Genomic DNA, 23,901 nt, shown 5'->3' on the forward strand with positions numbered 1-23,901 from the left:
TGGGCAGAGATGTGCACAAGGCAGAGGAAATGCAAGGATGAGAAGTTAAATGTGGTGTGACCACATTCATAGTGGTGAAGCAGCCTTTAGTTTGCTCTGAGCATCTCCCCATGAGCTTTGTAATACTTAAGGCTCAATCATGTACCTATGTGCAGCTAATCAGAAGTTAAGGGACTAGGAAGTCTTTGTTCCTGACCGCCTAAACTTGGATAGACCGAGTAGTCCAAATCCCTTTGGCTCCCAATTCCTAGCAATATCTATTCTGAATTATTAACTTTAATAGCAACAGGATATGGCATGCAATTAAATGCCAGTGGTGGGCTAATGGAATTTACTTTTAGCCACTCGGCCATCAGTCACTTTCTTATCCAAGGGGCTAGCTTGCTGCACTTCCAGGCTTTGTGAGTGCAGGGTTCCCATTTTGGCCAGCCTAATATCATTAGTAAGTCTTTTGTAGATACATTTTAATACATTGGACATCATGGGTTGATATGTGGGAGACTGGTGGGAAAGGAAGAACCTTTGACCTGGAAGAGAGGTTACTTTGAAAGTGGATCGGGTAAACATATAGCAGGAATAGTAAACTCTTCCTGACCTTGCGTGTCAATGCTATGCCAAGACTTTTCATGAAGCGATAAAGATGGCTGAATTTCCAAGCAGTTGGCTTTCATTGTCTCTCGTTTCTGTGAATTGTAAGTTCCATTGATTGAACAAACGTCTTAAATTTATCATGCAGAGTGGCGCTTTCATTTTTTTTCTTGACAAGCTTCCTTAGAACTGTTCTTTACTGTTCCTATCTAGCAAATAATTAAATAAGGACATGGTTCTCGTATCTATAAAACTTTCAAGTTCTGCATCCTTAAAGATTAGTATTTGGCAACTTCACAATATGAAGGGGGCCGGAAATCACTTAAAACTTCACATTTTATGTATCTGAAAAGAGGAGCCACTCCCTGTGTTGAGTTTAGAAATAGAGAATTGTTGCTAGGCTGCTGTTCTCTGAACTTGTACCACATTAAGGCTTTGTATCTTTGCAGGGGCCTCTGCCAAATACTTGTGGTCACTTTTGGGAGATGATTTGGGAACAGAAAAGCCGTGGCGTTGTCATGCTCAACAGAGTGATGGAAAAGGGATCAGTGAGTAACTAAATCATTCCCCCACCCCCAAATGTTTGTTTTGGGATCCTGAGCACATGGTGCATGCACAATTTAAAAACCTGATGAAAATGGTCCTGTAGAAAAAATATATATGGAATAATGCACATGCCTGAAGTGAAGAAAAATAAGTATTGGTTAAACAACATAGAACTATAATGGAACCTAGTATGCTCAGAACCAATTGTGCACACATATGAGTACAATATATGACCAGGCTGCAACCCAGTGCAATGAATTTTTTTACTTTCCTCCTTTGCAGTATCAACATTTGGGTGTAAAGAGGGCTGAGCATATTTATTTATTTGTATTTCATTTCTCTCTCAGTCCCAAGTTAGTTCATAGAGATGTGGTAGCCAGTGTCAAGTACAGAAGCTAGCACTGAGCTTCACCAGGAGAACGAGTTGCATGGACATTTTATTCCGCATCCCAATTTTTGGTGGCTCTTTTATTGTTGGGCCACGTGAAAAGGTGTGAAAAATTCCTGGGACATTCCTCAGTTATTACTATTTTCAATTCAGCTGTTTTTGTGCATCAGCAGAGCCCTCATCATGTAGTTCAGTGTTTCCCAACCTTGTGCCTCCAGCTGTTTTCGGACTACAATTCCCATCATTCCTGACCACTGGTCTTGCTAGCTAGGGATGATGGGAATTGTAGTCTCAAAACGTCTGGAGGCACAAGGTTGGGAAACACTGATGTAGTTAACCAGGGTCAGTGATGTCATTGCATTCACCGTGTGATCCCTGAATGGCTGGGATCACACAGTGAAGAAGTCTGTTCAGGATTTTAAAAGTGGCTCTGAAGCAGCAGTGTATTGATGACTGGTGACTGCAAACAGGTATGGAAAAAAATGCATGTAAGTGTTTAAAGCAGGGAGACTTTGGAGACATTTTTGTACCCTTTGAAACTGCAACTTTCGTGTTGAAAATTGAACAGCTTGAAAACTTGGTACAGCAGTAACAGCTGTGTCAACTCCTAGCCGTTAGAAGCCCTCCAGATCAGACCTTTTAGCAACCGAAACTTTCAGCTGACATTGCTGTTGCTTTTTGAAGCCTTTGCACGTGTCCAAAGAAGAACCACACTGTGCCACTATTTCGCTTGTTTTCGGTTGTGTATGTCCTTCATTCTGTTGTGGAACCCAAGCCAGTGTCCATGTGGTTCTCAGGCAGTCCTGGGACTTCTGTGGCTGCCGTAGCTATAATGATGCTCCCTTTCCTCACTGTTTTCCCTTTACTTTCTTCTCCTCCTGCTCCCCCTCTGGTCTTCACATTCTCTTACTACTCCCGAAACCATACTGCTGCTGCTGCTGCGTGTGTGTTTTTGAAAGCTCTTCAAACGCTTTAATAAGCACATTTGATATGCATATTTTTCTTGCTTCGGGGTTTTTGCATAATGCATTTTTGGGTCTTCTCACAAACAGCCCCGGGTGTGGGTGCTGAAAAGCAGATGGTGCACTCACTGATGAATAAATCGCTTTATAAGTAGTTAGGCAATTCATTCCCATACCTTAGGGCAGAGGTAGGGTGCTGTTCTAACCCCAAGGACTGCCTTACTTCGTCCCACGGACCGCATTTCGGGGCCAAAGACAAAAGTGGACACAACAATTGATGTAACTCTTCACATGGCCCTGTGCAACCTCCCCTACCCCCAAATGCAACTGTCCATCTACCATCCATGCATGCAAGAGGTACTATTCAAGGGCAGTTCAAGGACATATTCCCGTTCAAGCATCTGAGGAGGCTGTGGAGAGCCTGAGGATTAGATAAGAGAGGACTGGGGAGCATTCAGCCCCTGGGCTTGAGGTTCCTCACCTTAGGCTCCATCACTTATTCAGTGGTACCCCGCAAAGACAAACGCCTCGCGCAACGAAAAAATCGCAAAACGAAAGCGCTTTGCAATTTTTTTGAAGACTCGCAAAACGAAGCCGTCTATGGCCGTGCTTCGCAAGACGAAGCAGCCTCGGGAAGGGAAGCTGCCGCCGCTTACCTTTAGGACTCCGCCGGTAATGTCCATGGCTGCCGCTTCTGCCTCCTGCGGCGGCGCGGCACTCATGGCGGCCTCTGCGGCTCTGGCCTTGCCCTCCTCGGCAGCCATGGAGGCCTCCGTGGCTCCTCCCCCAATCCAGCAGGAGCAGCAGCGGGGCTCGCCTAGCGGCCCTTTGCAGGAACAGTGGCGGCGCCTGAAGGAGCAGAGGCTGCGGCGGGAGGAGACCCCTGGCCCTCCTCCTGCTTCCCCCTCCCCAGAGCCTTAAAGACTTCCGGCGGGTGAGTCGGCACCTCTTTTTTTGCGCTTCTTTTTCCCGCATAGGAACGCATGAATTAAATTTCAATGCATTCCTATGGGAATCTGCGCTTCGCAAGACGAAATTATCGCAATACGAAACAACTCGTGGAACGAATTCATTTCGTCTTGCGAGGTACCAGTGTACAGGTTAATCTGGAAATGGTTCGTGGAGCTGGTTAGTTGACTTCTGAATTTATCATCGCAGACATCCAGATCATTCCCTTTAGGTTAAAGTGGTGGTACACATGGGTGTCCATATGCCATGTGGTCTGTGTGTGAGAGATTGACAGCTGAGCCATCCTCCATTGAGTTGGTATTCAGGCCTCTCATTTCATTTGTGAAGCTCACCCAACTGTTAAGTAACATGTGATTAAAGGAGTTGTCAACATGGTGCCTTCCAGATTGTTGTTGGACTCCAACTCCTATCAGCCTCAGGGATGATGTGAGTTGGAGTTCAAGGACATCTGAATGGCACCACGTTGACTACTCCTGTGTTACGAGCTCTCTTCTTCTGTCTTCCTTCAAGTCTCCAGCCTTGAAGGAGTTGCCAAGCTCGCCTGCCCATGCTTCTCTTTCCAAACAACAGTCAGTCGACCACTTGCCATAAATAACCTCGCAGGCGTTTTTCAAAAGTCCTTGGAGTGAAGAGCGAATTGTATTCCTTATAGGATATAGGAAAGATTTATGGAGAAGTCGTCTGCAGTAATCACTGTCTTGTTGAGTGGAGGTTTCCAGTTCCCCAGTAATATGCGTAGTGAAACAAATCTAAAACTAGAAGTACAGTAACCACAGACTCAACCATTCCTTCCTCTCCCACTCACCCCCCACTCATTCTTTCTCCACTGCCAGTAAGCTTGAACAAAGCACAGAATTATTGAGATCCCCTGAGGGAAGGATGCTAATGCTTCTCGACAAACGGTTGAGGGGGGATTCTCAGTGGGAACTTGGCAAAACATTATTTGCCAAACCATTTAGTGCAAAAAAAAAAAGTTACATGGAGCAGATTCTCTTGCAAGCTGTGATTAAAAATAAATTTGCAGAAGATTAAAAATTCTTTCTGTCTCCAACTGAGTCGTATTGTTCAGGAGTTAAATGGAAAAAGACGTTAGTGCCTTCTATGATAGGCTATCCTACACAGAATTTCTTCATTTTTTCCCCCTCTGGATAAAACATTTTGTGGGTTGGTAAACTATTTCCTCAAACACTTCTTTTGTGTAATACTCCCTAGTGGATTGTACCAGTTTCCGTTCTATAAAAGGTCTCCAGTATTACCATTCCATGTTGGACTATTTTTGATCGGTAATTAAATAGCATAATTATCCATTTCTTTGTCATATGGTAGAAAAAGCAGAAAGAATAAGGCTATTGCACTGAAAACGAAACACTAAAAATCCATGAACAGTAAATATTTCCTTCATCAAATGTTACTGAAGTTGTATCGAATTCTGCAGGAACCCAATTCCATGAACCCAAGTTCTTGGTGTCTACAATTGTAGGTTTGATAGTTGTCTCAACCACTGGACACCATCAACTTTGTGGCATATAAACATTCTAGCGATGCAAATCTTGGATTTCCTGGGAAATTATTATTGAGAAAATTACTATGATCAGTCAAGAACTTAGGTACTGTAATTGAAATGCCCAGACTCCATTTTCAGTGAGAACAAACCACTGTAACCTTTAAACTATCCCATATGGCATCAAAATGATCTCATAAGACTGGGATTTGGGGGGGAAAGGGTTGAACTGAACTGAACAACTCAATTGCATCTGTGTCTCTTGATTCCTAATTAAAAGCTACAGTTGTGTACATGTAGCTGCTGTTCTAGCTGTTCTCCTAAATAGAGTCCCATAAATCGTTAAGGCAATTTTGTTGGCTCGTCGTAGTTGTCAATTTTGCCCAAATGAGGTTTTTCCTAGCTGCCATGTTCTGTAACCCCAGATCGGTTCCAGAAACCCGGTGCCTAGCGCCAGTCCATAGCACTTGAAAATATGTTTTGTTCACTCAGTGGTTTCAGTGGTAATCACAGGGGTTTATCCTGTTGTTAGCGGTTGAGACTTTCAGCGTAAATTCTTAGGGGTGGATGAACACACACAGGCACTGGAAGCTGCGGCCTATCTAGAGTACACTCCATTCCAGCCAAAGGTCTTTCCACATCCTGCCACCTTTCAGTGCCAAACTGAGACCTGCATGCAAACTCATGTGCTATACCACTGGCACACTTCTAACCCCAAAACTGAAGCACTCTGCGTTCCATCACTGCACCTTTGCAAATGATCTCTTCCAACATCACCCGTGCTTCATCTGTCATCTTCAAGGAGCATTTAAAGGAGGGTTAGGGGTCCTGCGACCTTCCAGGTGTCGACTTTCCATCAGCCGCAGCCAGCATGACCAATAGTCAGTTACGGTGGAAGCCAAACATAGGTTCACAACCACTGATTTTAAAGACTCTTCTCTTTGCTCAAGTCCTTCCCTGTGCAATTTCCTTCCTCTTCTTATTGACTGGAAGCCTGTGGGAAACAACAGGCCCCCACCCCTTTTTTTTCATTTCTGCAAGTCTGCTTTTAAATATTCATTAAACTGTGCGTGTGCGTGTGCGTGTGTGCCACATGTGCACAGATAATGCGAAGGGGCTGTCTCAGTTGCCTACAAGTGCCACGCGTGCTGATGAGTTGTAAATAATGCTTGACATTCTGGGTGACTCGTTGTTAAGCAGCTTGAACACAAGTCTTGCTCGTTTCCTCCTCTAGATAAAATGTGCACAGTACTGGCCACAAAAAGAGGAGAAGGTGATGCTCTTTGAGGATACAAACTTGACGTTAACCTTGATATCGGAAGATATAAAATCCTACTATACAGTACGACAGTTAGAATTGGAAAACCTCACAGTAAGTATGGGGAAGCTCAGCGTTAACTATTTCTCTCTCTCTCTCACACACACACACACACACACACACACACTTTTTACAAACCGCGTTTTGCTATATTAGTCCCCTGCATTAAGAAGATGGATACAGTGGTGCCTCGCTAGACGAAATTAATTCGTTCCACGGGTCAATTTGTGTAACGAATTTTCCGTCTAGCGAGTCCCGGTTTCCCATAGGAATGCATTGAAACTTAATCAATGCGTTCCTATGGGCTCCGGGGGACTGGCGGCGGGGAAGGCAGGTAGGCAGGCGCTTGCTCTCTTGCCTGCCTGCCTTCCCCACTGCCTGTCACACGAAGATCGGAGGGCGCTGCTTGCCGGGGCTTGTCAACCCCAGCAAACAGCGCCCACCGATCTTCGGATCTGTCCCCCGATGCGCTACGGCTCGGGGAAGCAGGCAGGGAGACGGCAACAGCCCACAGCTTCCCGGGCTGTTGCCATCTCCCTGCCTGCTTCCCTGAGCCGAAGCGCCTGGGGGACGGAGCTGAATTGCGGCGCTGCGAGGGGGAGGCAAACGGTGAAAAGCCCCCACCACGCCGCGATTTGGCTCGGGGACTGGCTTGGCGGTGGCGGGAAGAAGGGGAGGAATTTGAGAACATTTGAGAAGTTGCCGCACTGGCTCTTAGGATTCTAGTTCCTAGGTATGGGCAGCACCTTCAACACAGATAAGCACATCAGGTTGTGTGTGTGTGTGTGTTTTGGTGTTGTTGTTTTTTTTGCCATCATACCTTCAAACATCTTTGCAGCCATGGGGGCTAGAAATACCGCAGGAATCCTCAGAGTTTCCTGTCTCTACATTCTTGGCATTTGTATGGAAATAGAAGTAGGGAAAGCAGTATGTTTTCCATATTTTCCCTTTTTTTTCTTTTTTTTCTAGCTTTTTTAATGAGAAGAGCAATTAGGTCATGTCCCATTGTAAAGTACTTCCTAGACCTAGGGTGGAAAACTGTATTGGTCTAGTGGGGCAGATTTCTACCTCCCGCACCTGACACAGTTATGCTTGGTGAGCCTTTTTCGCCAGCATGGGTTTTGCAAAACACTTTGCAAGGGACCCAACAATCAGCTGATAGTTGAGTCTTGCTGAGACCCTTGGAAAACACTCAACAAGATAGCGCTTTGCAAGCGTCTCAGTCAGACCCTCTTGCCGAGTCCCTTGCCACAAAAAAAGCTGCCTTGCAGACAATCGACTGATATCCAGGCCTCGTGGATCGCTTTGCAAACTCTCCTTCAACTGAGCAGGTTCCCATGAACTTTCTCCTAGATCTTGTGCCAATAGCTGATGGCAAACCGCAGAATCAGACTGCATTTGAATCAAGAGGCAAACCTTGTTTAGCAGTTCTAGTAGTGAACAGCTACCATGTAATAATCATATAGGATCTTCGAACAGATATGGGGAACAGTTCCCAGCCAGCAGAAGAGATGCTTTGGTACCCAAGTGCACAAAGCCATAGAATTGTAGAGTTGGAAGTGATCCCCAACGATTTTGACAGGTGCGCTAGACCACAATCTCCAATCACCTAATGCCACCATGACATCATCTGATGAATTTTCCTTTGCCTGTGCGGTTGGAATCGAACGGGGCTTTGCAAGTGCCGACAATCAGCAGTGCCTGCAAAGCCCACTTTCAGCAGGAAACTCCATCAGGGCAGGTGGACTTGGCCTGGCCACAAAACAGTCTCACATGCCAGATTTTAGGCCTAGCCAGCGTGATGAGACCCCTGGGCTGGAGAATCCACAGCCTTGCCCTAGAATATCATGAATTACAGTGTTCCTACTGTGGAATTTAAGAGACTCTGTGTATCTTTTTTTACATGTCAGTAAACTTTTTGTGGCACCTCGTGAAGTAAATGCCTGTTCAAATGCAGCCTTGAAATCAACTTTCTGAAGTTTGGCCAGGGCAGGGGTGGGGAGTTGTTGGGTGTTAGGTTCCATGCACATGTAATTTTTTTAAAAGAAGAAATATGAAAATAAACTAGATGTCAGTTTCCTAATCACTGAAGCGTTGTTGCAGGCCATAACGAGTATCGCTGCGTACTTTCATTTTCTTGAAACCTTGGGTGCAAACGGTTTTTGTCTTTTGCAGACACATGAAACTCGAGAAATCCTGCACTTTCATTATACAACGTGGCCTGACTTTGGAGTCCCCGAGTCTCCAGCTTCATTCCTCAACTTCCTGGTCAAAGTGAGAGAGTCGGGGTCACTGAGCCCCGAACATGGACCCATTGTAGTACACTGCAGTGCAGGGATTGGAAGATCAGGAACTTTCTGCTTGGTTGACACTTGTCTCCTTTTGGTAAGAGAAGCTTGCTTGTAAGGTGGAAGGGAGTGTTGGCAGCCATTTTGTTTAGTGCCTTTCAACTCCACAATTCTATGATTCTAAGCAGAGCGAAATAGGCTTCATAAACTTCGGCAAACCCTTTGTAGCATTGACTGTGTGGGACATCTGTCTGAATTCTGCTTTAACCTAATTCCATTTCAGACCGATCTTTGTCATGGAGGAACCGGCGCACACCTCTCAGTACCACCAGTGCACAGTTAAACTGTGGCATGGTATAGAGGCCCACACATAGGAGAACCTGATACTTCTGAATCTTCACCCTGAAAAAGAAAAGGGTTTTGGGGAGAAAGACAACTCCCATCCCAGAGTAATCTATTTCCACTTCAAAGTTTAAAATCAAGTCTAGCTTTCAATGAGGCCTGCCTTTGGTTAGCCAGTTGTTAGCACCCTCTCTTTCCACACCCTTGCTGTGTCTTGTTTCAGCAAATGTGCTTTTGGCAGGAAAACTACGAAAACTCTTATGTTCTATCCACTTCATTCTGAAAACTTGTTGCCTTAATTTTCACATTTATCGCCATGATTTTTGAGTAGCTTGGGCCGCTCCAAATTTTATGTTGACATGATCCTTGGCCCTGCAGCTAGAGAAGCTGGGGAGAATCCCATTTCTGTTCTCCTTCCTCTGGCATTCCAGTCCTAAGCATGTGTTGGAAATGAGTCCTGCTGCTTTTGAATAAATGTGCAGAGAACGACAGCCCCTCAACAAAATCGTATGAATGCCCATTGCATTCATTGGAGTTTACTTAAGTTCAGTGTGTGTCTTCATCCCAGTTTTAGCTTCATCCAATAATAGCTTGTTGTCTGGGGTTCTTAAAAAATATTGGATCTGGTGAATTTTAACTGGGCATCAATTCTATAAGGCCTGAGTAGACACGGGTTAGGACTGCAACCTTGATAAAGACGTCTTCCAGATATTCCACAAATGAGAAGCTGTACTGTTGCTTTGGAGGTAATTCAAAAACTATCTGAATTTTCACCTTTCTCTGTTTAGATGGACAAAAGAAAAGACCCTTCTTCCGTCGACATTAAGCAGGTTCTTTTAGAAATGAGGAAATACCGCATGGGGCTCATACAGACTGCAGACCAGCTTCGCTTCTCATATTTGGCTGTTCTAGAAGGATCAAAATTCATTATGGGAGACTCATCTGTGCAGGTGAGCAGCATTAGCAGAATTCGACTGGCAATAGGTTGTCTTCATTTGTTAAAGCTGTGTGTGAACAGGCCAAGATTTTTATGGAACAGCAGTGCGTAGAATCGAGTGGCAATTAGATGTGCTAAAACAAAGTGGTTCACAAATGCACCTTTGACACACATACCGTACATACTTACACACATACACACACACACACACACACACAAAACAAACACACTTGTGTATAAACCAGGTTATAGGATGTTGCATGTGTTGTTGCCATTGCAATAGGCGATTCTTACTGCTTTACAGTTCTGGGGAATAGCAGGTTCTGCCCTGGCACTGCAGCACTGTAGTTCATTTTCCAACCCATGTCTTCCTATGTCTTGTAGATGTGAAGACTAGCAGGGCAAGGGTATCCACTGAGCCGAGGGTTGTTCCTTAAGGGGCATCATGCCATTGTCACTTAAACATTATTTGAATAGGCGGTGGAATAGTTGAGGGGGGGGATGCAGCTCTGGGAAGAAGAAACAATTCTGATGGTTTCATGTGCCCAAGCACCAGGGTGGCTGATGCACTCTCCTTGCTCCGGAAAGGGAATGAGGTGATAACAAGACTGCAAAGAGGAAATCAGAGAATGAGGAAGGGAATTAAGCAGAGGCTAGATCCCTCTCCCTCTTTTGATGGGGTCCTTGAATATTAATATTAATACTTCCATTTATGAATTGTTTCCAGTGAGGCATTTCAAAGTGACTCTGAGTACAATAAAAATTGGGATGATAAGGCTTGTTTGCAATAAAGCACCTGAATCTCAGGGTTGTGGGTTCGAGCCCCACACAGGGCAAAAGCTTCCTGCATTGCAGGGGGTTGGACTAGATGGCATTCGTGGTTTCTTCCAACTATACAAAACTGTGATGTTATGATTCTGTATTGCTTGCATTTATAATTAAAAGCCAAAGGTTGCATTTCAGCTACCTGAAGACCTTTCAGTGAAGGTCAGTGAGTTTTGTTCAACATCGTTCCGTCTGTGCAAGCGTTGCAGCTTGCCAGCTGGACCAATTCCCCCCCCCCCCCATCATGCTATTCTGGGAGCTCACCTGACACACGTAACCCCAAACCCACTTTCAGGGAATGAAAGGTGGTGGGCAGGGGGAAAGCCCCAGAGTGCAAGCAGAAATCTTTGCTGGAAGCTGCCTTTAGTAGCTGGAGCAACCCAGTCGGATGGGCAGCGTATAAATAATAAAATGATGGTGATGGTGATGCAGGCGTTCCTCTGTTGGGACTGGTCAGGTGAATTGTGCCCTTCCAATGCGTTTCACAACTTGCAGCCAAGTCAGAAGTAAGTACCAATGAGTTCCGTGGAGCTTACTGCCAGGTGACTGCGCATAGGATTACAGTCACATCACGAGGAATTTAGTAAATCTTGTTATTTTGTCTTTGGTCTAGCTAGGAGCCTAAGGGAATGCACAGTCTCGTGGCTATAGGGGCTGTCATGATGAGCTCCAGCACTTCAGATTTTCCCACTGACCATAGGTACAACAAACTGCACAGTAACATTTCTTTTTAAAAAATGGATAAATGGGGACGCCTTAATGGTGCGTCCTGGGCATGTACAGAAAAAGCGTTGTGTGCATTTTCCTTGCTGTTTTTTAAGGTTTAATGAGTCTCCTGCTTCTGTTGAAGGAGCAATGGAAAGAGCTCTCTAAAGAAGACTTGGACCCCCCGCCGGAACATATTCCCCCACCACCAAGACCACCCAAACGAACCTCGGAAATGAATAACGGAAGGGTGCACGACCACATGGAAAATTCTTCAAAGCATCGGGTGACGGAGGAGGAAGTCGAGTGTGCCGTGAGCGCTCTGGTGGCAAAGGTTCCTGATGGCAGAGATCACCCCTCTGAGCATCTAGACATGGAGAGGTAATGTTGGCGAGGATTTCTTTGGGGGAACACGGGCATCAGATTGCCATCAGCCTTGCAGCCAGCAAGCGGCCTGTCTCTTTTGTTTCCCAGTGTTTTTGCTAGAGCAGAGTGAGGACCCCATTACATTTTATACGTTGGTGTAGTGAATAGGAATGGAGAGGCAGAGATTGAGGGGAAAGGAACAAAAGCGTTTGAGGAAGTTCCCTTTTGATGTTTATATTTTTTCTTACTCCTGTTACTCCTTACTCCTCTACTATAAGGAAGAAAAAAAATGCCAGGAGAGAGGGGGATCTGTCTCTAGAATAAACAAGTAAAATAATTTGTGATGGAGAAAGAAATGTGGTCATTTCCAAGCTGTACACAGGCTTCTTAGTAAACCAAAGATGCAACTGAGCTTTATTACTTAAATATAGCAGGAAGTATTCTTTATAGTGTAATAGTTTTGTGAATTTATTAAAAGAAGCCAAAGGGGGTAGTTCTGAAAGCAGCTACACTGATTTTGCATGCTTTCAAAATCTTCTGAAAAGGATAAATGTTCGAAATTTCTTCAGAAACTAGGTCAGTTCAAATAAGACATTGCAGGGGCGCAAGGTGGTTTGTCTGCAGTCTGCTTGTACTAAAGAGCCTTTTAAATATTTGCACTAGATAAGAATGAAAAAAGTCACTTATTTAGCAAATTCCCCATTTCTCAGTAGGACTAAAATATTTCCATTGGAACTAAAACATTGTCAGGATGGAAGCCAACTTTCATTTTGTTGGGAGAAAGAAAATTGTTTAGACTTAATTATGGATCTAACCAAAATATAACTTAAAGGCTGTTGCAAAATATCAGACAGTTTAAAAAGAATTAAGAGATGGTCGAAGTTTTTCCTACTCTAGTAGAAGAAGCTTAAAATCTGAGATTTTATCTTTTAAGCAAGGTGCTTGCTCACCTGTCATTCCAGACAGCTGAAATGAAAAACTCTAGGAACAGCCAGCAAAAGTTATCAAAAGCTGGGAGGGGGGGAATGCACCCCTTGAACACTAGATGTCACTACTGCTCCATGTGTAATAATGTCAGGATGTTTCCTTTTCCTGGTTCAGCAATTCTGGAGTCTGACTTGGCCACTTTTATCTAGAACTGAGCCAAAACCTATTTAACCTGCTTCAAGTTCGCCTGCAGGTGTGCTGAAAAGCAACCTCCCATTTTTGCCAGTTTTGCTCAATCTGTTCCCACCTCCCAATAACTCAGTTGGTAGGGCTTTGGACTCTCAACCTCAGGGTTGTGGGTTCGAGCCCCACATTGGCCAAAAGATTCCTGCGTTGCAGGGAGAGTGGACTCGATAACCCAACTCTGCAAATTCTATGATAAATAAAACCTGGCTCCTTGGCTTTCCACCATGCTGTCTTCCAAGCCCAAAGCATTGCTGCTCCTTTTCTGTCCCATCGCTCTCCTCCACAAAATAAGCACCTGCCAAACACTTTTGCAGTTCCTTTTCTCAGATGGCAAGGAACTCTTTTGAGTTGTAGCCTGTGCTGTGCTGGCAGGAGGCTGGTAGCGAAACAGGACTTCTGCTTCCTCTCCTCCTCCTGTGGGTCTCCCCCCACCCCAAATAAATATGCCCCGGGGGTCTCCCAAGTCCCAACCCTTCAGAGCTGATGTTGAGGATGTTCTGGAGGCTGGAGGAGACAGAAGAGGAAACTGCCCCACATATGGGAGCCAGTAGAGCTGCAGTGTTGAATGTGGCTGCTACTGGTTTTAAATGGATATGCTCTTCCTGGGGCGGAGGTTCCAAAGAAGCGGAGTAATCTTTTTATGTATGCAGCAACCTCAGCCAGAACCTTATATGCGCCAAAATGGAAAAAGGAAAAGATTCCAACCAAAGAAGAATGGTTTTAAAATAAATGGTGAAATTGCTGAAATGGCGAGATCGACTGTAAAATCAAGAGATCAAAATGATGAACTGCTAATAATAATCGTAATAATAATAATAATAATAATAATAATAATAATAATAATAATAATAATATAATTTATGTGTATCCTGCCCTCCCCGGCCAAAGCCGGGCTCACAGCGGCTAACAACGGGTAAAAATAGCACAGTGCACATAAAATCACACAGTCAATTAATTAAAATACATTCTAGAATCAATTCAGAATCAAATTAATGGCAACCATCGGGTTAGAGTTCTATGAAGATTACAGAAGGAGAGAGGGGGTCAGACTGTGCCTTGGCCAAAGGCCTGGCGGAACAGCTCCGTCTTGCAGGCCCTGCGGAAAGATGTCAAGTCCCGTGGCGCCCTAGTCTCTTGTGACAGAGCGTTTTTTTGAAGACCGTAAGCTCCTCCGTGGGACATAGCAGGAGAGACAGTCCCATAGGCACGAGGGTCCTAGGCTGTATTATGGAGAACCAGAGGCCCTTTTTTGTTTTTACTACTACTATCAAAGTATCTTAGCGATCCCAAAGTATCTTAGCAGGTATCCCCAAACTTCGGCCCTCCAGATGTTTTGGACTACAATTCCCATCGTCCCCTACCACTGGTCCTGTTAGCTAGGGATCATGGGAGTTGTAGGCCAAAAATCTAGGGAGCCGCAGTTTGGGGATGCCTGGGGTTTAGGAACACAGCAATTAAGGATAAGGATGGAAAACATCAGGGCGGGAAGTCAGAAAGAAAAATAGATGTGAAGTCAGTTTGTTAAGACCTTTGAAAAATCTTAATAAAAATGAATGTTGAATGTATATGCTCTTTCTTGTTCCTCAGCACTAGTCAAGACACTGAGCTTAGGAAGAGAACTGTTGATGCCTCGCCACAAAGTGAAGAGATGGTCAAGTCGGAAGAAGAAGACGATGAGAGCATGGTGTCAACTTGGAAACCATTTCTGGTCAACATTTGCATGTTCACTGTCCTGACAGCAGGAGCATACCTCTGCTACAGGGTATGTTTCCATTGATAGACATGCCAGCGATGGTATCAAGAACGCCAGTAGCTTCGCCGGCGTTTTAACTTTGTTACAATAAAAGAAAGCTAAAGCGGGGCATCCAAGCCTTTGCCCCAGTGGAAGTATATCTTAAGTTTGAGATGCTGGAACTTTGGTTAGGGCTTAAAGAGAAAATTGATGCACTAGGGTTTAATATTAGCCCTATGGTCCCAAGAACATAATATTCTAATCTCAGGGCCTTAAGATATTCAGGAGTAAGCAGAGAATATGCCAAATAAGTCTTGTGGGGTTTTTTTTTCTCTTTCATTATTTTTTCCTTATTTTTTAAAATGGAATAATAAGAGTTTACAACACATTGTTTTTTAGAAGTCTTTTAAAGCCAGTTTTCGTTCTTTTGGTTGTTGTTTTTCAGGAGAAATAAAAGCTAGGGACAAGTGAAAATTTGCTTGTATTCTCCAAGTGTTTGTAACCAAATACATGATTGGGTTTCTTAAATCACCACTATTGGGTTCCTTAAATCACCCACACATGCACACACCCCTGAAGAATGTACAACTTTATATTTCACTTTATTTGAGAGGGGAGAGCTCTTTACTGCATGCCTTTTAAAGACTGAGGACTCTCTAAAGAACCACTTTTTTGTAAGTTCTGTTGCTTAAATTGGCTGCTGCTCAGGAGCCCCAGTAAATGAATGGAGATTACATAATACATGCCCCCGCAAGTTGAATTTCACCCTGAAGTGTGGGGTTTTCTGGCAGTGCAGGTAGTAACATGGATAGGTTTTATCTTAAACAGATTCTTGCTTTCAGCGCAATTGTAATGGGCACCTGCTGTTGCTCAGGGCATCCCAGCAGGTCAAACGCTACTCTTTTCTTCTTCCTATAAGACAAAATCTCCCACTCGCCACCAACACCAAATGCAAGTCTTCTGTCGCACTCCTTATTATTAACCTGTACATCCCCATTGCATAGCACCGTCCCATCTCTCTCGCTCACTCTTTCTTTCTCCCTGTCCTTTAGCGAGAGGGGAAGGAAAATACAACCAATATCTATCCACTAGCAATTGCAGAATTGTTTTGGAAAGGACCAGTGTTCTTAAGCATCGGTATCATGATTTTGAATGTAAAATGCAATTTCACTCTAGACCTGCCATGTGAAAAGAATACGCTTTGTGTACAAAATGGAACAAGAAGAGTTTAAAATAATTCTTAGAGCTCCTTTACACTGCAGAAATGTGTCTCAAGGAATCCCAAGTAGCTATTGCTGGACAGGGGGTGGGGGAGAGGGGGACTTCCTTTTGGAGAAAAGCTGAGCAAATGAACTGGCTCTCCAAATCAACAAGTCGTTTTGCGAGATGCAAGTCACTGTTGGTGGCTTTTAGTTTTATTGCCTCTTCCCCCCCCCCTTGAACAAAGATTTCAAGTTTGGCTTTTATTTGGCTTAAGATCATGCTGTTCAGTAGCCAGGCTTAAGTGTCTGCCTCTGCAGAAAAGTGTTCAGCCTAACTCGGATCCAGATCCAGGTTCTGTTCTGCTCCATCTGAAGATGAAGATTTGAGTTTTTTTGTTTTTGGTATAGTGTAGCTTAACTGACCATAGCTGCTAAAAGGAGGGTAAAAGTTTAGACCAATCATGTTTTTTGTCTCTTTGTTGGATGATATGATTTGGGGGGAAGGATGTAGTAAGCTGACTTTTGTCAACTGTTCTTACTGCATTCGACTGAAATGATAATCACATGGAAGAATCCTTTGTCCATGCTGCAGAGAGCAAGGCAAATGCAATCATTAGAATTGTAGCCTGTTTCAAAGTAAAACCATGACAATTGACCTACAAGTGTAACTGATCAATGCTTTAAAAATTCTGCAAAATTCTAATTAGGTATATAGCACTTAAGTACCATCTACCTTAAAAAACAAAACCATAGTAGACTTCTCACTCCATATTTATTTTGGTTCGCTGCGATGCTCACAAACTTTAGCTCTTTGGGTTTTCCCCCCTTGAACCACAGGGTCTTGGGGAAGGAAGGAGTGGTTGGATCAAAAATAAATGAAGTCAAGCTTTGCATCAAGGGCTTTTCAAATGTACAATAATAATCCTCAGGTAGTAATGGGACACTTACGCATGCAGACAGACAGGAAAGTTACCCGTGAGATTGCTGTTTAGACCAGAATTTGAAAGGATGAATACTCAAGCAGCCAATCTTCAGTAGTACAGTAATAGGGCAAGCGTGAAAAATACTGATTATGAGTATAGAAAATGGTATAACTATATAATGCTCACCTGTGTATTTTTCCTATACAGTATGTGATTGCTTTGTCCCCATCACTTTCTCTCATTCAGTAGTAGGCTCTAGTTGAGAACCAACATTAGTTAGCACATTTTTATTCAGATGCATGTATAAAGTCTCCCCTCCCCCCAAAAAAGAGAGATTTCTGGTCAAAATCCATGTGCTTGAAAGTTGAAAAAGAGTTTTATATATATATATATATATATATATATATATATATATATATATATATATATATATATATATATATATTTCTGCTTACCGATGTACCCAGATTGTATTTGCATGATCTGATTGTTTAAATGGCCGTGGTTCCAAGAGTGTTGCTGAAGTGTCTTCGTTCAGCCAATAGATTGGTAGGTGTGCTCTTTTTTAAAAAAAAATACAACAAACCAACAACCAACACACATCAGGTTACCTGTATCTTGCCTAATAACTTGGCATGACTTTCTATTCAGTTTTATACGTCTGCCGTGCAACCCAGTTGTATACCACTCTCTTAAGCTGAGTAAATCTAGTACAAACATTCCAGAGTGTGTACAAAGCCATATTCACACCTCTCCCATGTGCGCACGCATGCACACACACGCATTCCCTGCAGCAAACAGGCGCCCAGATCCATTGAGCTGCTGTATGAAACCCCGAAAGGAGCAGCTTTTCTCTCTTTCTTTCTTTCCTTCTTTCTCTCTCTCTCTCTCGCATAGGCCATCAGAACCAAAGTGAGATTTGAAATCTGCGCTTTGTTGTTATATAGAAGATGTGAAAATCAAAGCTCTTGAACTTAGCAGCAGGTGATAAACGAATGGTAATATTATTCCTTGGGTGGTTGTTTTCTTGGCGGGGGGATGGTTGAATTCAGAATGTCTCTCCTTAAAATCCACAGTGACTTGATTGTACTGTTACGTATATCCCCTTCAGCGAGGAAGAAACTAAAGATCTCCCTTGCTAGCCAGAGATGCCGGGAGGGTGGACTGGCTACCACGTTCTCTCCTGGGTCTGCCAGTATTAGTAATTTGCCTTTTTATCCTATTTGAACTCGAGAAGGACTCGTACTGTAGTGAAAACATGCAGTGGTTGCCCTAGTCAAAAGCCCAGTGAGGTGTGTATAAGGCTTATAATGCTGAACTTGTAAGCATTTTGTTTTGGTGTCCTGTCTATGTATGTAGTAGTTTGGGTGTGTAAATACAAGTAGCATTTCAAAGTGGATGTATTGGTTAACCTATTCTTGGGATGGGGGCAGGGGTGGGGAGGGGAGGGGCCGAAAAAAAATATCCATGTTTAAACTTGTTAGAAAGTTAGTGAGCTGCTCTGCTATATGCCTTAAGCAAATATATACTCATCAGGTCTTTCTTTTTTACAGATTGCCATAGAAAAGTTTTTTTTAAGAAAAATTAAAATCTTTTAAAAAAATACACGAACAAGCTAAATGTTTTGGTATAATACGTTTTCAGGTATATTGTCTTTTGTGTAAGGCGCTGCAATGACCTCACAGTTTCAGTAAAAAACTGTACAGTTTTTCAATTTCCCATAAAGATTTTCAGTTCTCATTTTAGCTGCAACAATAAAATTCTTTTGTAAAGAAGCATGTCTCTTGGAGTGTCTTCCACTTCCTCTAGCTATCATTTATTAAGGTCATGGCTTCAAAGGCATCTTTCTAGTCCTGAACTTCTAAACTTAATATTGCTGCTGAAGCCATCTCCTTTGTGTGCTTCCCTACCCTGAAAGGACAACATTAAAAACATCAGCTTCACCTAACTTGATTCACGGCAACCGTGCATTAGCAAGAGAACCAGGACCAGCACCTGTCTGATATTTTCCCTGTCAAATTGCTGAATACTTTCGTTCCTCCAAAGCATCTCTCTTCTGACGCTGGACTCTCTGTTTTGCATTGCATTTTAAATTACAACTGGAAGAAGAATGCAATCGACTTTTCAAACGTTTTATTAAACTTTAAAAAAGAACAATATGTAAACTAACCCCAGCAATAAATACTGAAAAGTGTTTGTTTGTTTTCATAATAAAAAAGCACAAAGTTCTGTATAAAATATGTACATTAAAGCAAGGGGGTAGGGATCCAGTGATGGGGCAGCTGCATACACACTCAGGGATGGAAGCATTTCTGTTATCAGCAATAGGCAAAGCACACACACCCAATTGCGTTCAGCTCCTGCCAACACCATCGGTGGGGGGAAAAGATGGTAGGCATTGCTCATCAGCACCTGCTTACTCAAATGTGCCTCTCACCAAGTTCCGTAAAATATCAATGTAAATGTGCTTAGTATTGCGGCCACAGTCAACTTAAAAACAGCTCAGTTAAGATTATAAACCCAGAATTAAGCATTCGTGGGAAAAGCCGGCTTCTCAGTTTTTCCTGGCACTAGATTCTGGTGTGTCTACAACAGGCACCCCCAAACTGCGGCCCTCCAGATGTTTTGACCTACAACTCCCATGATCCCTAGCTAAGAGGACCAGTGGTCAGGGATTATGGGAATTGTAGTCCAAAACATCTGGAGGGCCGAAGTTTGGTGATGCCTGGTCTACAAGAATAATGGTTTAGGGGCTTAATGGTGGGAAGCGACCAACAAGAGGTGAGGGTTCTTTAGCTGTTAATTCTTGCATTGCAGGGGGTTGGACTAGATGACCCTTGGTCCCCTTCCAACTCTGCAATGCTCTAGGGTCACAGACCCCATGTTTTTCAGTCTTATCTTAAGACCCCAACACATCCGCTTCCAGAACAAGGTGCCCTTGAAAGAAGATTTCAGGTTAATTTACTGTCGCTAATTACTTTAGAGATTGTGTGGAAGTCCTTGTCCACAATATTAAGCAAATAAATATACAAGTTATTTTCCTATGGCCTAAAAAAAAGGGTGCTGGTTGGACTGAAGTTTTAGAGGGCCGCATCTTCACTAATGCCACTCACTACAATCCCCGTGTGGTCCATCCTCGCGGTTTTCTTTTTCTCTCCTGCTTGAAACACCTTGGTTATTCCTAAGAAAACATCTCACAGTCAAAAAAGAAGCTCCTTCTGTCTCCTTTCCTCCCTTGAGAACTGCAAATGGAGAACTTCAGTGCAAGATTTTCGGATGCCGCCTTAGTTCAAGATGAATGTTTCCTGTGATACCGAAGACAGGGGGATGCTGATATTTAATGTTTTACACAGTACCTTTCTGGTTATGAGATCAGTCACCCAAAGAGATTTTGCACCGTGCAGAAACGCTGCTCGTTCTCAAGATAATTTGTTTTTAAATCCAGCCGAGACAGATTTAACATTTGTGTGCTTTCCCCTCTGCACTCTTGTAGCCAAATTGCAGATGGTGCAAGATTATCTGGCCTCCCCCTCGAAGGCACTGCTTAAAATACTGTGATTTCTATTTCAGCTTCTTGGTACATGGTGTCCCTCAGCTCACAACAGATCTTGTCCATTTTCTCAAAAGCCAGCCTTCCTTTGTCACCTGTGAAGAAAGGGACAAATCAGGAGGTTGACTGCCGCTGTTGGATAAGCAAAGTTTTCCTTGCACACGACTCTCCCTCTTTTACAATTTTGCGACCAATTTTTCACAACCACATGGAAAGAATTAATTATGAAGAAAATGTTTAGGGCCTGCCTTAGCAATATCCAAAAGTTTTTTTAAAAGGATATTGTTGACCTGGAACAGGTACGGAAAAGGGCAAGCAAGGGCAGAGCCATGGCTTACATTGAGGGAACATTCACTGCACATTTCAAGCTGATGACTTCCCCCAGAGAATTCTGGGAGCTCTAGTTTGCTAAGGGTGCTGAGAATTGTAGGAGGGAAACTATAGTTCTCGGGATTTGGGGGAGGGAAGTTGTTTGCTTTACGTGTGGTGTGGATCTGCCCCCACCAAGTAGCTAGAGCAAAACTCCATCGATGAAACCTTGGGGGCTTTTCAGTTTAGGAAAAAAAAAAGTACGAGAACAGAGAGAGAAAAGTTTCTCTGTTTCTGCCTCCCCCATAGTGTTAGAACCTGGCCCACCCAACGAAGCTAATATCCAATAAGATTCAGGGCAGACAAAAGGAAATATTACTTTACATAACACATAGTCACATCAGCACATAAGTTATTAGCCACAATGGCTGTATTGTTCCACCTTCGCTATAGGTCTCTCGAGGCCACAAGAGTGTTCCAAGTCCTCCTTTGGGGATTCCCATGGGCCACAGAACTGAATGCTGGGCCAGATGGGTCAGTGGCCTGGTCCAGCAGGCTCACCTTATGTTCTTATAGTTACTGTGGAGCCTGCTCCTGCAGGATTCTGTGATAGCCATCAACTTCACGGGCTTTAGAAGAAGACTTGGGCCTATTCATGGAGGACAGGTCTACCCATGGCAACAAGGCACTATGGATATGTTCTGTCATCTACCTCCACTGTTGGAGGCAGTATGGGAAGTAGTGGCTGGGAACCCCAAGTGGGAAGAGTGCTCAAGTGGGAAGAGTGCTTTTCTACTCGGGTCCTGCTTGGGGCTTCCTGGGCATCTAGTTGGTCGCTGTGGCAACAGGATGCTGGAATAGATGGACCATTGGTCTGACGCAGCAGAACCAAACTTGAGTTTTTTAAGCAGTATATAATGCCTAGAGCAATTTACAAAGCTGAATAAGGATGGACAGGGAGCTGAAATGATTTAACAAGACTTCAGGGTGCAAGCCAAAGTCAATTCTCATGAGGAAAAAAAGGGCAGAGACGGTTGGCGCTGCAGGAACAAGGCACAGAGTTTCATAGGAACGGGGTGGAACGGTTTCTTTTGGTGCGTCCTTCCCTTGCAACAGCCATTCGTGCGGTGCTCTTTCCCCAGAAATCTGTCACAAAAACAGTGCTGGGAATTGATGGCAAAAGAAGATCCGCTGCAGGGGCAACCAAAACCGACACCACTTCCTCAGAGCAAGCGGCAATGCCTCTCTAAGCCAAGGCCGACTAGCTGTTGCTTCTGCTTTTCAACTCACTATTCGCTCATCCAAAATCCACCCGCAGGGAATCGTTATAAGTACTTACCAAATGAAAGAGTTGTTTCTCTGGCAGCGTTCCGCACTTCCTCTGATTCTGATAGACACAGTCTGGCAATTTGCTCTATGCTTTCCACACCCTGTTATATAAAAGAAGCAGCGCAGGAGCAGCTGTTAAATTATTTCAGAATGCTTCCTAACTCTTGACATCAATGTGCTGACTCATATGGATGGATAGCCTGTGGCACTGGAGATCTAATAAATTGGAGATTTAATCAATAATCAAAAATAATCTGTAGCCCTCATTATTATTATTTATTAAATTTGTGTACCACCCTTTATCCATACATCTCAAGGTGGTTTTTCAACTAGGTTCACCCTTTAACAACACTCATTTTCGTCTTTGTGTGTGTCTTATGCCCTCTGTGTTCCAGTTTCCAATACATTCCAATCATGTTTTTGGGTGACTCTCGGAGCCTCTCCTGGCTACCTGTGACTGCACATGCACCTCTCTTAACAACCCCACTAAACAAGAATTAAAAAATACTCACTCTGAGGTTTTTGAGGGCCAGACATGCAGCTTGCTGTAATTTCGCATCGTCCTTACTTAAGGCATCTGTGTAAAAAAGCAGAGCCTGCAAAAGACAATGGAGCATTCAATGACACTGATAACATTCCCTCCTCCTCTGCTCCAAAGTGCCCTAACATAAGATATTAAAGGTAAAGGGACCCCTGACCATTAGGTCCAGTCGTGACCGACTCTGGGGTTGCGCGCTCATCTCGCATTATTGGCCGAGGGAGCCGGCGTATAGCTTCCAGGTCATGTGGCCAGCATGACAAAGCCGCTTCTGGCAAACCAAAGCAGCACATGGAAACGCCGTTTACCTTCCCGCTGTAGCGGTTCCTATTTATCTACTTGCATTTTGACATGCTTTCGAACTGCTAGGTTGGCAGGAGCTGGGACCAAGCAACGGGAGCTCACCCCGTCACAGGGATTCGAACCGCCGACCTTCTGATCAGCAAGCCCTAGGCTCAGTGGTTTAACCACAGCGCCACCTGGGTCCCTCAACATAAGATATTGGGGCCTCCTAATTCTTTAGCCTGCAGGGCTGCTGTTTTCCCCACCATTTCCACTGCTTCTCTTCCTGTGAACAGATATTTCTGGGAGATACCAGGAAAGCATGGGAAGAGGAGAACATGCTAGCTAGCAACCAGCAATTACAGTGGTGAGGAGCAGGGCCGTAGTTAATGGGGGTGGGCGCTTGCCAGGGTCTCAGCCCTGGGTGAAGCCTCTAGCTAGGACTAGGTCCTTCTTGTCTTGAGCTGCTGAGCACCAGAGGGATGCTAATTTGCAAAGGGAAGCAGGAAAACCTGGGAAACGATCCTCCTTCCCCTTTCCCCCTGTCTGTTTTGGGAATTTAGTTACAGGTAGGTAGCCGTCTTGGTCTGCCGTAGTCGAAACAAAATAAAAAAAATCCTTCCAGTAGCACCTTAGAGACCAACTTAAGTTTGTTATTGATATGAGCTTTCGTGGAAGTGTGCATGCACACAAAAGCTCATACCAGTAACAAACTTAGTTGGTCTGTAAGGTGCTACTGGAAGGAATTTGTTTTGTTTTGTTTTGTTTTGGGAATTGTGTGCAAAAGAGATCCTGGAGAAGGTTGCTCTCCAAGCAAAATTGAAAAAGGGAAGTTTTGTTGCTTTTTTTCTTCTTCCCTCAAAGTCTCGGAGATCAATTAAAAGTGGCGAAGAGATAAGAACACCACCTCCTGCCCTTTTTGGGAACAGAAGCTTTTGTCATGATTAAACAATTTACATGTCAAGTTGACACTCTGGACGTATTGCTTGCTTATGTGTTCTCTCTCTCTCTCTCTCTCTCTCTCTCTCTCTCTCTCTCTCTCTCTCTCTCTCTCTCTCTCTCTCTCTGCTGCATACAATCAGCTACAAAAACTGAATCCTCTTAATACCGAAAATAAAATACCTGCAA

At 43.9% G+C, this 23,901-nt stretch overlaps 2 protein-coding genes across 6 annotated transcripts in view; one reads left to right on the top strand and one right to left on the bottom strand.

Moving 5' to 3' along the window:
* PTPN1 (protein tyrosine phosphatase non-receptor type 1) overlaps nucleotides 1-18,540 on the top strand; it is an 83,123-nt gene extending 64,583 nt beyond the window's left edge. Inside the window, exons 4-9 of one of the 2 annotated variants that reach the window (XM_035122813.3) lie at nucleotides 1,038-1,136; nucleotides 6,189-6,326; nucleotides 8,448-8,657; nucleotides 9,691-9,852; nucleotides 11,515-11,750; nucleotides 14,496-18,540. In XM_035122813.3, coding sequence (XP_034978704.2) covers nucleotides 1,038-1,136; nucleotides 6,189-6,326; nucleotides 8,448-8,657; nucleotides 9,691-9,852; nucleotides 11,515-11,750; nucleotides 14,496-14,685 — 1,035 coding nt within the window. In that variant the 3' untranslated portion in view covers nucleotides 14,686-18,540. The remainder of the gene's footprint in view (nucleotides 1-1,037; nucleotides 1,137-6,188; nucleotides 6,327-8,447; nucleotides 8,658-9,690; nucleotides 9,853-11,514; nucleotides 11,751-14,495) is intronic. The other variant, XM_035122815.3, reaches the window with a different exon arrangement.
* A 343-nt stretch (nucleotides 18,541-18,883) lies between these two features.
* RIPOR3 (RIPOR family member 3) overlaps nucleotides 18,884-23,901 on the bottom strand; it is a 113,404-nt gene continuing 108,386 nt past the window's right edge. For all 4 annotated transcript variants that reach the window (XM_060277302.2, XM_035122812.3, XM_088674626.1 and 1 more), the window contains 3 exons: nucleotides 22,466-22,549; nucleotides 21,964-22,054; nucleotides 18,884-20,410 (listed from right to left, as the gene is read on the bottom strand). In XM_060277302.2, coding sequence (XP_060133285.2) covers nucleotides 20,310-20,410; nucleotides 21,964-22,054; nucleotides 22,466-22,549 — 276 coding nt within the window. In that variant the 3' untranslated portion in view covers nucleotides 18,884-20,309. The remainder of the gene's footprint in view (nucleotides 20,411-21,963; nucleotides 22,055-22,465; nucleotides 22,550-23,901) is intronic.

This window comes from Zootoca vivipara, chromosome 7 (genome assembly GCF_965207765.1).
Source record: "Zootoca vivipara chromosome 7, rZooViv2.hap1.1, whole genome shotgun sequence".
NCBI lineage: Eukaryota > Metazoa > Chordata > Lepidosauria > Squamata > Lacertidae > Zootoca > Zootoca vivipara.